The 12,451-nt window shown below is 37.7% G+C and overlaps 1 protein-coding gene across 16 annotated transcripts in view; it reads left to right on the top strand.

Moving 5' to 3' along the window:
* Positions 1-12,451, top strand: part of prkcbp1l (protein kinase C binding protein 1, like) — a 59,414-nt gene that overhangs the window by 27,286 nt on the left and 19,677 nt on the right. For all 16 annotated transcript variants that reach the window (XR_012398236.1, XM_073938079.1, XM_073938071.1 and 13 more), the window contains 4 exon segments: positions 3,302-3,774; positions 5,244-5,351; positions 6,470-6,625; positions 10,701-11,219. Coding sequence is in view for 15 of the 16 variants with exons in the window: in XM_073938079.1 (XP_073794180.1) it covers positions 3,302-3,774; positions 5,244-5,351; positions 6,470-6,625; positions 10,701-11,219 (1,256 nt within the window). In the remaining variant the exon portion in view is untranslated.

Genomic DNA, 12,451 nt, shown 5'->3' with positions numbered 1-12,451 from the left:
ATGATTTAAATGTATTTTTTGTATTCAAGGCATAGGACTAAAAAATGTTTATCCAATCAAAAAAATTGCGGGTCAAAAATTATGATGCACAGTCAGCAGAGCCAACCAGACTGTCACCATGGAAATCCTTACATGCATGAAATTTTGCACTGACAAGTTTTGATACGGGCAAGATTAAATAATTCAAAAGGTTTTTAAGTTTGAAATAGCAGTATTATGAAGTATTATAATGTTTTCTCACTGGTGAATGACATGATCTAGTGTTATAAGGATGTCTATGGTCATCTATTCAGTGTGTGCTTTCACAACTTCATGAGGCATGGATTTGGACAGCAGTGAGTGACATGTGTTCTCAATGCTATTATGCTTAGTTACAGCACCTTTAATAATAGTGATTTTGTTTGGGATTTTAAAAAAAGCAGCATTGGGTGATTTAGAGCTTAACTTTTACAATGCATTGAGTTAATTACTTACTCCCATGGCCATTTATATCAAAGTTGATATTAAGCCACACCATCTTGGTGTTTTGTAACCTCTAGTTTTTTTTTATGAAGTGGGTTGTTAGCTCAATGCTCAACCCCCAACCTGGAGGACCAGGACATATACACATATACACTACAAACAATTTAGCGTACCCAGTTTACCTATACCTGCATGTCTTTGGACTGTGGGGGAAACCGTAGCACCTGGATGAAACCCATGCCAATACGGGGAGAACATGCAAACTCCACACAGAAACGGCAACTGGCCCAGCAAGGGCTCGAACCAGCGATCTTCTTGCTGTGAGGCGACGGTGCTAACCACTGCACCACTGTGTCGCCCCCCATTTAGACAAAGAATGATTACTATATAAATAACATGATATTTTAAACAAAAATGAAAACATTTTAAATGTTACAATATTTACCATGAATAAATCTAAATAATTCTAAAATGTTAAATTGTGAAAATCTAACACATGTACTACACAGACAAAAACATACAACTAACTTCATAGGTCATTTTAAAATGTCTAACTTGTTAAATAGTACTTTAAAACAAATATTTTATTATAAATAAATATATGTTGATCTGATATTTTATATTTCACACTATTACTGTTTTTTTTTTTTTGTTGTTGTAGTTTTAAGACAACGTGAGCTTATTTATAAAGCACATTTCATGCACAGTGGCAATTCGAAATGCTTTAAATAAACAGAAATAAAAGAGACAAGTATAAGAAAATAAAAAAACAAGTAATAAAAATGATTAAAATAGATTAAATGTGTTAAAACAGGTTATAAAAGAATGAAAAAAAGAAAGACACAATAGTGCGATCTGTAGGACGTAGCAAAGTGCTCATTCAGTAAAGGCACAGCTTAACAGATGTGTTTCAGTCTGGATTTGAATGTGCCTAATGTTGGTGCACATCTGATCATTTCTGGAAGCTGAGTCAAGCAGTGAGGGGGTGTAGTAGCTGAAAGCTGATTCACCCTGCTTTGACTGAACTCTTAGAATTTCTAGTTTATATGATTCTAAAGATCTGAGTGATCTGTAAGTTTGTATTCAGTCAGCATATCTGTAATGTATTGAGCTCTTAGGCCATTTAGTGATATATAGACAAGTAATAATACTTTAAAATCTATTCTGAAGGTAACTGGGAGCCAGTGTAAAGACCTGAGGACAGGTGTGATGTGCTCAGATTTCCTGATTCTGGTCAGAATCCTGGCAGCATCATTCTAGATGAGCTGCATCTCTCTGAATTTTCTTTTGGGAAGGCCAGTGAGGAGGCTGTTACAGTAATCCACCCTGCTGCTGATAAAAGCATTTTTCTCCAAGTCTTCACTGAAAACAAAGCATCTCATTCTTGCAATGTGTTTGAGATAGTATGCTGATTTACTTACTGCTTTGACATGACTATTGAAACTTAGATCTGACTCTAGAGTCACACCAAGATTCTTGACCTTATTTTTTGTTGTTTCATCTTTAAAGCAAAGATACACATTCACCTTGAACCTCATCTCTATTCCTAAGCGCAATGACTTCAGTTTTCTATTTGTTTACCTGAAGAAAGTTTTGGTACATCCAACTGCTAATTTCATCAATGCATTGGCAGAGGGTGTCAATGGGGCTGTAGTCATTAGGCAGTAAGCCCAAGTAGATCGGAGTGTCATCAGTATAGCTGTAGATGGAAACTTGGTTCTTTCGCATTACTTGGATAAGAGGGAGCATATAAAGGTTGAGCAGAGAGGTGCCAGAATTGAGCTATGTGGGACTCCACATGTCATGGGTGTCCACCTTGACCTATGGTCTACAAATATTTTTAGAGAAATATTTTACTGTTTATTTTACACAATTTTCAGAGAACAAGAGTAAATGTAAACTTTATTTATTTATATTAAAAAATATGGTCGGCATGGTGGTTCAGTGGTTAGCACTGTTGTAGAGGTCTGCATTCCTGCGGCTGTCCGAATAAATCGCGGGAGCGGTCGGTAACGGGTTTTATTTGGGACGGGAGCGGGCTGTTTAGCAATATCGCGGATATTGCTATGCTTTGCCTGTGTGTGTGCTTGTTGCTTGTGTGTGTGTTATTGCGCGCGCGCGCGTATGAGAGAGAGAGAGCTTTGCCTGTGTGTCTGCTTGGTGCTTGTGTGTGTGTTAGTGAGCGTGCGCGTATGAGAGAGAGAGCTTTGTGTGTGTGTGTGCGGTGCTGTGTGTGTGTGTGTTTATACAGACAGCTTGGCTGTCTGGACTGTATAGCTGGGTCATTTTCGGTTTTGTTCTCCCGCGCTCTTTAGGGATCGGGCGCGGCGGGCAGAAAACGGGGCGGGTCGGGTTGCGGGACAACAAATTCTTAATATAATCGGGAGCGGTCGGGTTCGGGATAAAACCTGGCGGGTGCGGGCAGGAGCGGGATTCAAAATTTAGTTCCGCGCAGATCTCTACACTGTTGCCTCACAGCAGGAAGGTCGCTGGTTCGAGTGCCGGCTGGTTCAGCTGCCATTTCTGTGTGGAGTTTGCATGTTCTCTCCGTGTTGATGTGGTTTTCCTCCAGGTGCTCCGGTTTACCCTACAGTCCAAAGACATGCGCTATAGGTGAACTGAATAAAATAAATTGGCTGTAGTGTATGTGTGCAAATTAGTATGTATGGGTGTTTCCCAGTACTGGGTTGCAGTTGGAAGGGCATCCACTGCATAAAACATATGATGGATAAGTTGGTGGTTTATTCCGCTGTGGCGACCCCAGATTAATAAAGGGACTAAGCCGAAGGAAAATCAGCGAATGAAATAAATAATTTCCCCTCTTTCTTTCACCTTTTAGAGCCTGGGTGCCAATCAACAACTGTTACCTCATGTCTAAGGAGATCCCCTTCTCTGTGAAGAAGACCAAAAGCATTTTCAACAGCGCCATGCAAGAAATGGAGGTCTATGTGGAAAATGTGCGCAAGAAGTATGGCGTGTTCAACTATGCCCCATTCCGAACGGCTTACACACCCAACAACCTGTTCCAGATGCTTCAGGACCCTAATAACCCTAAAAAAGGCACAGTGAAGTCTGAAAAACAGGACAAAGTCAAATTCAACTTTGACATGACGGCATCCCCCAAGATGCTCCTCGGTAAGTCAGTGATGTCAGGAGGAGGGGGATGTCGGATCTCTGTGACGGACATGCCCAGGTCACCAATGAGCACCAATTCTTCAGTTCACACCGGGTCAGACTTGGAGCAGGACGAACGGGGGGCGAAAATGTCGTCAAGTCACTGCAGCGCTGGTGAAGACTCAATGGATTGTACAGGTGATTTTTCTAGATTTGTCATCATTCACTCAACTTTGATTTGCCACACTGAAACCAACCAGTGCTTAATTTGATCCTATCCCGTAAAATATTTGGTTTTCATCTTTTGAGTTCCAAAATTTATTTGAATCGATCCAGCATTACCTTGTGCCTGACTACCAGCATGTGTGGGTGAGAATAAACAGTAAACAAGGCTGTGGTTTCTGCAGATATTTATGAGTTACGTTTAGCTGTCAAGACTATTCAGATACTTAAATAAGCTTTAGTTTACACACTGGATGCTTTTTCTCTCGTGTTCATTACACGTCATTCGCGCCACACACCAATAATTCGCCTCTATTCACATTTGCATTGACTTTGTATGTAACTTACTCACGCGAATAGGTATGGAATCAGATTAGTCTCAAAAGAAATTCACGCAAAAGACACGATGTACACATGCGTAGCCAAATTCACGTGCATAAAATCAAATTCACCTGTGTAAAATATTTATTTATATTCACAAAAAAATTTGTACGTGCACAAAATAAAAATACATTTTCATAAAATACGTTTCACAAATGCAAAACACGATTTGCAGATGTATAAGTGTGTACAAAAAGTTTTGAATGTTTAAAACTTGCGAGTTCATCCTGAATGAGAATGTGCTAATCCTCTTTCACGTACGACTCCCCCTGGATACGTGTGTGTGTATTTTTGAGACTTTCCTGGCAGAGGCAGGGCAACTCGTACCTTTCAGCCAATCAGATGAGAGCTGTAGTCAATGACACCAACTCTGCACTTCATTTGCGCAGACTGTTTCTCTCCAGCATGGTGAACGGAGAAAGCAGCAGTCGCAGTCGCAATATTTTTCATTTATTTAATTATTTGACCATAGCCTCACTCTTTTTATCCATTACTTTGCCGCAGCTCCGCTCTTCTTATTTATCGTGTCGCAGCCTCATGAGCAGAATGTAGCCTGCAGAATGATGAATTATCATTCCGGCAAATCAAGCAGAGCAGTGTCATTGTGGTCTAGTGGTCAGCACGTTTCGTTATCACGCCGCCGACCTGTGTTCGATCCTCATCTGAGTTGAACTTTTTTTTTTTTCATTTTAACTGTTAAGACATATAAAACTGTAAGGTTGTTGAACATTTGAAGTTCTAAAGCTTTAAAAAGACTTGATAGTGTAATTAGAAACTGAATTGGAAATGATCTTATTTTAATATAGTCAGTCGTGAACTGAGGTGGGCCGGTCGAAGGCTTGAAACTCCAGGGCTGAAAAGGAGTCCCACTCCGGCCCTGATTGTATCCAATGAATGTAAACAAGCTGCTGTTGTGCTTTAGTAATATAATATGTAGAACATAAATATAACATTAATACTTTTCTGAATATTTTTAACACAAATTGAGCCTTTTATTTATTTATTTTTTTTTTTTTGTGTGTGAATACACCGACAACACACATTTATGTCCATTTTTTCCACAGCGTCTCCTGCATCTCTGAAGACAAGCGGCAGCCCTAAGCCTTTGCTAACTACACCGGTCAAACAGGAGAGGAGCTCGGGCACAGGAGGAATCCTTAACCTCAATTTGGGTGAGTCTTGAATCAAAGCAATGAGCGCTAAGGGAAAAACGTGAAAAACACTAAACCTAAACTAATCAAAGGTTTTAGATTTAGCGAGCACAGTCTGGTAGCTCATTCATTCAGAACTGTTTTTTTCCATTGAAATTAAGACAGAATAAGCCCTGCCTTCCATCTGCAATAGAGCACATTAGTCAAATCAAATCACCTTTATTGACACATCATCAGCAGCACATGTGCTATGATAAGTGAAAAGCTTAGGTGCTGGCTCAAGACAGTGCAAAATACAGACAGTGCAAATACAACGACAATGCAAAATATAACAGCATACTCCTAACCCCCCAAAATAAAACAAGTAGCCTCCGCCTACTTTTAAGCAACATTGATTCCTCAAATTTATTAACAATAAATGTATGATTATATTTAATTAACAATAACGTTCCAAAATAAAATCTGCCCATTTAAGTGTATTTCTAGCATTTATACAAAAGTATGATTTAAATTATCAGTATTTTATTTATAAATATTTGCGCATTGGGAGATCAAATTACTCTTAACGTAATACTGCATCAACACAAATTACTCTTTATAGACTTTGCTGTCTCTCTCTGATATGTGGAATTTTTGCACAGCACCGTGGATAATGTAGTTTTGCTGCTCAAATTTGGTTATCAAACAGGTCTGTTTAAAACATAAGGTTATTAATTACAAAAGATGTGTTCAACAAAAGCGTAACAATCAATTTACAGCCTGAGGACACATGAGAGGTCTGTTTTTAAAGGTCTGTCACATATTTTGAAAAAATAATTCCTTATAGAGAAAATGAAATGTATTTTACCTCCGTCATTAGACTCTATTGGTTGTTAGAAATTCTCATGGTATTATGTTTATGTCATTTGAGTGTCAGAAACAACATTTATATGACATTTGATGTCAGATATTGTTTCGATTTGCTTTTATTTGCAGTATTCTGCTTAAAGTTTGAGATGTTGTATCTGGTCTTGAATGCCTGAAATATGTGTCTGTAAGTGTGGCCAACTGTATTAATTTTATAGAGTTCGAAAGATTAAGGAACTTCAAAAGGATTTCTGTTTATTTATTGAATGTTCCTGCTGAATGTGTTTTTTCAGATCGTGTTAAGGCTGAAATGGACCTGAAGGAGTTGAGCGAGGCTGTACAACAACAGCAACAGCAGCAGCAACAAGGGGCATCAGTTCTCCTCACCTCCCCCAAAAAACCTACCAGAAGTTTGGATAAAACTATAGAGAGCTGCAAGGCCCAGCTGGGTAATGAACACACAAATACATGAAAAATTATTAACTGTAGACTTTAATAATGACCATTTATTTTCCATAAAATCTTGGTTTTGGAAATATTTCCACATTTATTTTCTTTATATTAATAGAAATACTTGGGGTGTCAAAATTAATTGTTTCTTCGGTGCACCGCGATGCAGACGCTGACAATTCGGTATCGGTTCAGTACTAATCATAACCGGTTATTACTGACGTCATTTGTCTCATTTGCGCTCTGTCGCGAGGGAGGCGAGCATGAGTATTTACAATGCTCTAACTACTTAAAACTCAGAAACTGTGCACAATTTCACTGTGTGTGTTTGCTGGATCAGTCTTTCACTGACATGAACAGCAAAAGCCCCTATTTCACTGAGATCAAGAGAATAAAAGTATTCCATTTTTCTCTTTCTCTCTCACACACACACACACACACACACACACACACACACACACACAGACAATGGCCCACTTGACCTGCTGGCGTGACATTTCTTATGCTCTCGGCTGTTTTACAGCGTTACTTCTGGGTACAGAAACGAGCGCGTGCCTGCAGAGTTTTTTCCACTGTGTTTATCATGCATCAACTGTGATCGCCGCTGCCGCCTGCCGCTTATCAGTATCACTCATCTGTGAAGAGCGCAGCATACAAGAGCCAATCGCAACCGTTTTTGTTTAGGGTGTGACCAATCAAAGAGGTGTAAGAGAACTAGACAAGGATCAGAAAGTGTGCTGGATATTTATATTTGTTTACATTATTTGCTAAATGCTTGTGTTGTTTAAAGGTACAGTTTATATTTCTGACTGTTTGTATTAAGTGACAAAATTGTATTACAAATAGTATATAAATATAAATATATTCATACATTTAATACAAGAACTGCTGCTGAGAAGAAAATATAAAACTGTGTATGGAAAGCACTGTCAATGCACCGAGATATCGAATTGAACCGAATCGATGGCATGATAATCGTAACCGAACCGAACCGTAAGACTAGTGTAGGTTCACAGCTCTAAAAAATACATCATTTTTTAAAAATCAAACCAACCTGCATTGCCATAAATAATTTTTATGATATGATGATCTTTGAATTTAAGAACAAAATAAAAAGTTTAAAATTGTGACCATTGACCACAAAAGCAGTCATAGGGGAAAATTGTTTAACATTGAGATTTATATATATTCTGACAGCTGTATAAATAAACATTCCTTTGATTTGTTAGCATAAGTAAATATTTGACCTAGATAAATTTGAAAATCTGGAATTTGATGGTTAAAACAAGTCGAAATATTGAGATAATATAATAAATATTGAGAGTACAATGCATAGTACTTATTATATTACTTAGAAATCAGAAATTAAGTTTTAATATATTTACAGTAAGAAATTGACCAAATGTTTTCATAGCGCATGAACTTTCATTTTCATAGGACAGTCATATATAGATGCATTAGTTGCAGAATTTTTAAGCAGTTTAAGGATTTAAATGCTTCTTATTGGATATTAAAACATTCAATGCAACTACGCATGACTTTACGAAGAGCTTATGACCTAATAACTACGGTTTGCCTTAAGAACATGTGGTGAAACTGAAGTAAGAAAAAATTTATTTACAAACTAGATAGCTACTAAGCCCTTAGCAGTGTTGCCAGATTGGGTCGTTTTAAATTTGATTCTGTGGGCAAAAAATGGTATAGGCGGGTTGACCAAATTTGGGCTGTTTTGAAACGTAAATTTAAATGCAACTTATTTAACAAAACATTACTCTGTGCTCCTACTACATTCAAATAGTAGTGACCAGTACATAGTGCAAACCACGTGGGCCCACTCGCAAGAGGAGGTGAAGAAAAGTTGGATCAAAATCTGACTCCCCTTTGCATGCACATGCATCACGCAGTACCTGTTGTTTAACTCAAAGCGGTTTATCATAACACTTATCAATAATTTTTTTCCTCAATTGACAGCAGGAACAAACACAGAAGCATTGTTTTGATTAACAAACAGCACCTGATTATGTTCAAAAGAATTAAAAATGCCAAATAGGACGAATTTACACCCCATTTCAATAACATACTCTAATAGGTAGAGTAATCCAGGGGTTCTCAAACTTTTTCACTTCGAAGCCCACCTCCCTCTCTGAAATTTTTTTATGGCCAAAACTGATTGTCTAGGACTTGTTTTAAAGCTTTATTTTTCAGCAAAACATTTATTTTGCCTTTTATTATTCTTTTTTTCTACATTATTTTATAAAGTATCCATCTATCTATCCATCTATCTATCCATCCATCCATCCATCCAGTTGAAGTCAGAATTATTGGCCCCTTTCGAATTTTTTTCTTCTTTTTTAAATATTTTCCAAATGATGTTTAACAGAGCAAGGACATTTTCACAGTATGTCTGATAATATTTTTTCTTCTGGAGAAAGTCTTATTTGTTTTATTTCGGCTAGAATAAAAGCAGTTAAAATTTTTTTAAACATCATTTTAGGGACAAAAATATTAGAGCCTTTAAGCTATTTTTTTTCTCGATAATCTACAGAGCAAAGCACTATTATACAATAACTTGCCTAATTACCCTAACCTGCCTAGTTACCCTAATTAACCTAGTTAAACTATAAAAGGTCACTTTAAGCTGTAGAAGTGTTATTTACTGTCTTCATGGCAAAGATAAAATAAATCAGTTATTAGAAATGAGTTATTAAAACTTATGTTTAGAAATGTGTTGAAAATGTCTTCTCTCCAATAAAAAGAAAGCTGTCTAATAATTTAGGGGGGCTAATAATTCTGACTTCAACTGTATGTATATATATATATATATATATATATATATATATATATATATATATATATATATATATATATATATATATATATATATATATATATATGTGTGTATATGTAAAATATAATAATATATAATACAATAATATATATTATATATTAGTAAAAAATAACAACTGCAGAGTATTTGGGCCTTTTCATCAATAAATGAACCTGACAGGACAACAGATGGCAAAAAACAACTGCTGCTTTGAATTACATTGACTACTATTCATCTATTGATCTACTATTCATATCCATTCAAATAAATGTAAAACGCTGCAAAAACACTCTAAATCTGTTGAAACGCATTGATCTGAAGGCGGTTTGGTTTGTATTGGACATTATTGGTGTTTGCTGACTGTGAACATCTGTTTACTAAAACACCACCAAGTCTCGCTATATTCTACTGTACGGGTACAGGTCCATTATAAAACACTCGCAGGATGTTAATTTGGACAACTATGCAGATATTTTAAAGTGTTCACTCAAAGTGAACACGCATAGTTTATGAATCAATGGACTTGTGCGACTCTGATACAGTACAAGTCGCAGACACGAGGCACGAGCTGGTTATTATAGCTCTAATCATCGTTCCTTTCATTTGCGTGACGGTTTGATTTGTACAACTGAGAACGTAGTCCTAGTTGACGTGCAGAAATTTAAGCCATGTGTCTGTGATTAACAGTGAGGCTGTTTTTGAGTCCGAATTAGCTTATTCAATCACAGAAAATGGGAAATGCCATTACTTCGATCATTTTAATATGGCATTTATTAATTAAATCAAATTATTATAGTACACTATTTAAGTAGTTTTTTTTTTTAATCTCGCGACCCACCTGCAGGATCGCTGTGGCCCACTATTGTGGCTAGTGCTGTATGGTTAACAATTATGACAGTTAAAATAACTAGGTTAATTTCAATTAAAATCAATTAAAATTAAATAAAATATTAATCTATTATTTTAGCCGTTTTTTTTTTTTTTTTTTGGACCGCTTTTGGATTGGAAGAAGTCATTTATATCTGGCAACACTGGCCCCTAGTGCCCCAGTTTAAGAACAAACTTTAGAACAGCTTCGGCAACCCGACCCTGAACTTTATTTGTGTTCTTTGATTAAGAACCACCCAAATGATCGTCTGACTGACATTTTAAAGCATCAGTGTCTTGTTTACTGGTGTAAAAATTTCAAGTCGGTGTTCTGTCTGGTCAAATTTAGAAGTAAAGAATGTCTCTTTCTGTTTCCACAGGAATCAATGAGATCTCAGATGACATGTGTGGCGGCGTCGAGCACTCTGACTCGGAAGACTCTGATAAATGTGACTCCAGCGACAGTGAAGAAATGTCTGATGACGAGCAGAAACCCAAAAACACTAACCACAACAACAGCGTCCACAAAGACTCAAAAAAGAGACCCAGAACTCTGTCCACTCAAGGACAAGACCAAGACTCATCAACCACTGGAGGAGCATCAGGTGGGGAGAAGAAAACCTCGGATCCCCAGACCAAAGAGAAGTCAAGCGGTGGTGCAGAGAAAGACTCTCAGGAGAAGAGCAAACCTCAACCGCAGAGCAAGAAGGAGAAGACAAAGTCTGCGAAGGACGTCCGGACGGCTGGCTCAGAGCCAGATTTGGACTCAGACTCTGAGCGCGAGCTGGTAATCGACCTTGGGGAAGAACAAGGCGGGAGGGAGAAGAAGAAAGCCAAGAGAGACGCTCCAACGGCCCCCGTTTCGACACCGAAAGATCAGACGGTTGTTAAAACCGATGGTAGATATCTCACATTTTAGATTCTGTCTCTATTTGGGACTTCAATTTCCATAAATTTCCATGAACAATCGTTGTTTTAATTTACAATCAATTAGTTGTTAACCTTAATAATCCGCAGTAATTGTCACCAGCATGACAGAAGAAGCAAATTGTGCTTTACACACCGTAATCCTCCTTTCTTAGCTCAAAGGGAAACGTTTTACTGTAGGATCAATGAATATTCAATTGATAGAAACATTTAAAGGGATAGTTCACCTCCAAAAATTTAATTTTGTCATTATTTACTTAATCTTGATAAGTTTCAAACTGGATTTTAGTTTTTTTTTTTTGTTTGTTATTTTCAGCTCAAATGAAGATATTTTAAATAGGTATGGGTACCGAAACTCTGTACTTTATCGGTATCGGTGCTAAATTATAAAAGATTAAAGTATCGATAAGCTCTGACATTAATGGCTCTGCTATCAGTACTGGAGAATTATTGCTGAGTAAACATTACTTTCAATTGCATAGTTTAACTGACCAACCTTTTCTAATATTTGATATTTGCAATAATTGATATTCATCTCACATGAGAAATGCTTGTGTTTTCACCCAATAGTACAACGGCGAGTGTGTCAAGTACAAAACCCTTTTAATTTCTTGGCTATGCGCACGCCCTCAGCAGAAACTCGTGCTGAGCGCACACGCATTACTCACGACACAAACCCGCATGCGCACACACAGCTGGTAAGCTTGTGGAGTGGTAGAGAGACTCACAGTACGTTCACACCGAAAGCGGCGAGAGCGTCAAAGTAGCCGGAAGTCATTCATTTTCAATGAGAGCCGGCGGCGATACGCGGCGATAAGCGGCGAGGAGCAGCGCGGCGCGTCTTCGCCGGCGTGAGCGTCGAGGAGAGTTGAAATGAAGTCAACTTTATGGTAATGAGCTATGACGCGGTTCGGCGGCAAGCAATCAGAATGAAGACGTCCATCGCTTGATAGCAGTTCAGAGAACACAGACCTGTGAACTTTGGTTCCGACCACAGTTGTTCCCAAGGGTTTGATTATTGCGGTCGCTGGATTTCCAATTATTTACAATTTTTTCCTACAGTAACATGCATTAAATAAGTTACTGGCGAGTTACTGATGTTCATTAATGTTATATATTTATCTTTAAAAAGCGGGAATCTCACGCGATGTGACAGTACAAAACAGTACTGCTGCTTCAGGAAATTTCAGACATATGGACACAT

This window comes from Danio rerio, chromosome 23 (genome assembly GCF_049306965.1).
Source record: "Danio rerio strain Tuebingen ecotype United States chromosome 23, GRCz12tu, whole genome shotgun sequence".
NCBI classification, from domain to species: Eukaryota; Metazoa; Chordata; class Actinopteri; order Cypriniformes; family Danionidae; genus Danio; species Danio rerio.
This window is presented reverse-complemented; position numbering and strand designations above follow the sequence as displayed.